At 45.9% G+C, this 3,866-nt stretch overlaps 1 protein-coding gene across 1 annotated transcript; it reads left to right on the forward strand.

The window, feature by feature from the left end:
- The first annotated feature begins 2,238 nt into the window (after positions 1-2,238).
- LOC144134934 (uncharacterized) lies at positions 2,239-2,949 on the forward strand. The gene has a single exon (XM_077667734.1). The coding sequence runs from the start codon at positions 2,255-2,257 to the stop codon at positions 2,876-2,878; it is 624 nt and encodes a 207-aa protein (XP_077523860.1). The 5' UTR covers positions 2,239-2,254; the 3' UTR covers positions 2,879-2,949.
- The last annotated feature ends 917 nt before the right edge of the window (positions 2,950-3,866 follow it).

Here is a 3,866-nt window from a genome sequence, read left to right on the forward strand (position 1 = left end):
TGGTACGCCTCATTGAACATTTCCGTGAGCACTGCAGACAGCTTTTCTTCGAAAAACTTATAAAACGAGGCGGACAGGCCATCGGGCCCAGGCGACTTTCCGTTGTTTAAGCTTTCAATTGCTAGGCACACTTCACCTTCAATTACTGGTCGCTCCAAGAATTCTCCTATCTGATCGTCCAATCGCGGCATGTGGCCAAGAAATATATTTTTAAATCCGTCCAAGTTGGCATGATGAAACGCAAATAGCTCCTGATAATGCTCAGAAAACTCGCGCCCAATGCCCTCATTATCATTCACCACAACGCCCTTTCGTTCTATCTCGACTATGTGGTTTCGTCGGGCGTTTGTCTTTTCAAACCCTAAAGCCCGCTACGTAGATACATCGCCTGCTTTCAGTGAATTTGTTCGTGCACGCACCTGCGCACCTCGATAGCGCTCTTCCTCGAAGAACTGCAGTTTTTTCAAGGAGGTAGTGACTAGTGTACGATTCTTGTCGGTTCGTTTTTCGATTGATTATTACTCTTCAGTGAAAAGAACAACAATGTATGTACAAAGATGTGTGTGACAGCGTTTTTCCAGAACTATTGTACAGAGCCATGCATAAAAGAGAACCCAGTCAGAATGTTTTAAAAAAGGGTAAAAATAATGCAGGTGACGCCTGGAATGAAATCCTTTTTCTTCAAGCTACACACTCAAACACTACTAGTAAAGATATTCCTGGAGCAACGGGGCTTTTTCTTACGGTGGGGAGCTGGCTGTATGATATGCAAGCAGTCCGAAACTATAGATCATGTTTTTCTACATTAATGGGAAGGATTGTAGTTTTGGGATGTTCTGCAGAGAACGGTCAAAAAAGATTTCCCGCTGGACCCACACGGCATAAGATACCTAGCAATAAATAATGAAGACGGGGTACCGTTCGACCTCATAATGATGGCCGGACTCCACTCAGTATGGTGCTCCCGCATGGCCGGTTTCCATTGTGATCCGAATGCGAGGCCCACACGGATGTATTTTCGCAAGAGTATATCCAGATTTGTTGAAGTGCAGAAATCGCTTGAGTGTGTACCACAGTGGCTGCCGAGAGTAGAAGCGTTAACAGCGAAGAAGGAATTTTAATGAGACAACTTCAGTACAAAGCTGACTGCTACTGCATTTTTGTTTTCCTTTTTTTAGTTTTCTGTTTCTGTGTATTGTCCTGTATTAGTGCGCACTGTCGGAGACCGGCAATAAAGAAGAAAAAACGAATCCCGCTAATAAACACGGTGTGCTCCGCACGATAGTCGATCCGCAATTTTTCCTTTCGACGACGGCACGTCGAAACAGAAGCCGTGTTTTTCTTTTACGTGTAAAAAGGAATAAAACAAAAAAACGGTCCGCAGGGTTCATGCTTACTAAGTAGAGCAGCATTCTACTTCCGGCCACCGAGCGTTACGGACGTGTGTAGAATTGGTTCCGCTGGAGCGGCGATATCGGCCCTTGCCGGCCGCGGTAACGGGACCGAGGGAAACGACGATGCAGCAGCGGCAGCAGCAGCGGCAACGAGGCAGCAGCGGCAGCAACCAGCGCACACGTCTCCTGAATTACTGCTCCACGTATTTGCAGGCTACCCGACGCCTGTCATCTGTACGCGACAAGGTGCCGAGCCCGTCCACTGAGCATGGTGCCCGACATCTGTACGGGGCAAGCTGCCGAGCCAGAGGTGCACGACGAATAACATCGATCTCGGACAGCGTTCGAGAATCCTGCATAACGCCGAGCCTCACGGTGAAAAGCACGAACAATCGTCAGCGGTATCACCGACACCGTCCGGCGAATTTTCAGCAAGGGGCGTTTCCTTGGCATTGGCAGCAGTGGCAGCAACCAGCGCACACGTCTCCTGAATTACTGCTCCACGTATTTGCAGGTTGGTCGTTTTTTCGATAGTTCTTCTTGTTCCTGCCGCTGCTGCCAAGGCTACCGTTGAGTGTCACGCAATTATGTTACGCTGTTGCGCATGTCGACCACCTGTTGATGACAGCTGTCAATCACTGTGCTGCTCAGAGTGTGAATTTACGTACCATGTCGGATCATGTTCAGGCGTTTCGGAAGAAACGTTCATTTCGAAACGAGCAAAGGCTTGGAAGGCCTGGAGGTGCGAAACATGTAAGGGCAGCCGTAAAGCTGAGGATACACTGCACGGGCAGCAGTTCGGTAGAGAACTAATCACTAGGCTGTTTTCAATGGAAAGTAAAATTGACTCCCTTCTGGCCATGTCCAGCAAGCTTGAGTCGCTTGAGTCATCCGTCAGCCTGCTCTCAGATAAATTCGATGAGTTTCAAACACGTCTTCTAGCCCAAGAAAAGTCGACAAAGGATGTCACGAAGCGTGTAGAGCGGCTTGAGAAAGCTGAATGGGCCTGTGAAATTGCGCAGCTCAATAAGGACGTTGACAGTCTAGAATGGCGCAGTCGTCGACTGAACATCGAAATCCATGGTCTACCAGAGACGGAAAACGAGGACTTACTAAAGAAAGTGAATGAAATAGGCACAAAACTGGAACTTGATGAGGTGTGCTCGAGTGACATAACAGCCCTGCACAGGCTTCCCGCGAAGCCGGGCAAAACACGGGGCGTAATTGTTCGTTTCGCAAAGCAGGAGGTTCGTGATGCCTGGCTAGCAAAAAGGCAGGCGCTACGTGATGACAACACCGGAAAGTACATGTGTGAAAATATGACTCGGTACACTCGCACTCTTCTGACAGTTGCCAAAGAATGGGCTAAGGAATCCGGCTACGCGTTCGTTTGGCACGTGAATGGAAAGGTGCTTGTACGGAAACAAGCCGGTGCACGAGCAGTTGTCATCCGCGATAAGGATGACCTCGCCAATCTGAGGTGATAGCGCAGGCAATTGTATTTTCAAGCAAACGCGATGCCATTCATGTCCAATTTTGCTCACCATAGTGAGCAACTCAAGGATAAGCAGAAGTTTTCTTTTTCATTTAAACGCCCAAAGTTTGCGAAATAAATTTGATGAGGTTACTTTGTTTTTATCAGATTTAAACCACGAGTTTGACTTTATTTGCTTTAGTGAGACGTGGTTCACATCTGACGACTGTTTTCTCTTGCCGGGATTTGATTGTGTGTCAGCGTGCCGTTCATCAAAGCGCGGAGGAGGTGTTGCTCTGTATGTGCGTTGCCAACTACCGTATCAAATTCTAGCAAACTATAACATTGTGAATGAAAATTTTGAGTGCGTCATTATTCACTGTTATAATATACTACTTGCTCTTGTGTACCGACCGCCATCTGGGTGTTTAAAGCAATTCATGCAGTTTGCAGAAGAAATATTTGAACGTAGCCTCGAGCTCAACCTCGAATGTGTCTTTGTTGGGGATTTCAATATAAATGCTTCTCCAAATAATATTATTTTTTTGCATTTCCAAGAGCTCTTTGAGTCGTATGGTTTTTCAAATGTGATTAATGATCCTACTCGCGTCACGTCAAATTCTGAAACAATAATTGACCTGTGCATTACAAGCTTCTGCCCCGATGAAGTTAAATCAGGTACAATTATATGCGATCTTACTGATCATTTACCCATTTACTGTCTGATACCTTCGAAGCAAAAACGCTCTTTTCTGGAGAAAGAAATATTGATTAGAGATTACTCGGAAAGAAACATGTCAAAGTTTAAAGAACTCATTATGCAACAGGACTGGGATAGCGTTACAAAGGAAAAGGATTCTAATAACGCTTATAAGGCATTCTTGATGTTTTTTTATTTCTGCGTACAATGAATCCTTCGGTTTTAAAACTCTTAAGAGACACAAGAGAGCAAGAAAGCCCTGGATCTCGCACGACCTGTATAACAGAATAAAAAACCG

The sequence above is a fragment of the Amblyomma americanum genome, chromosome 5, assembly GCF_052857255.1.
Source record: "Amblyomma americanum isolate KBUSLIRL-KWMA chromosome 5, ASM5285725v1, whole genome shotgun sequence".
Classification (NCBI taxonomy): Eukaryota; Metazoa; Arthropoda; class Arachnida; order Ixodida; family Ixodidae; genus Amblyomma; species Amblyomma americanum.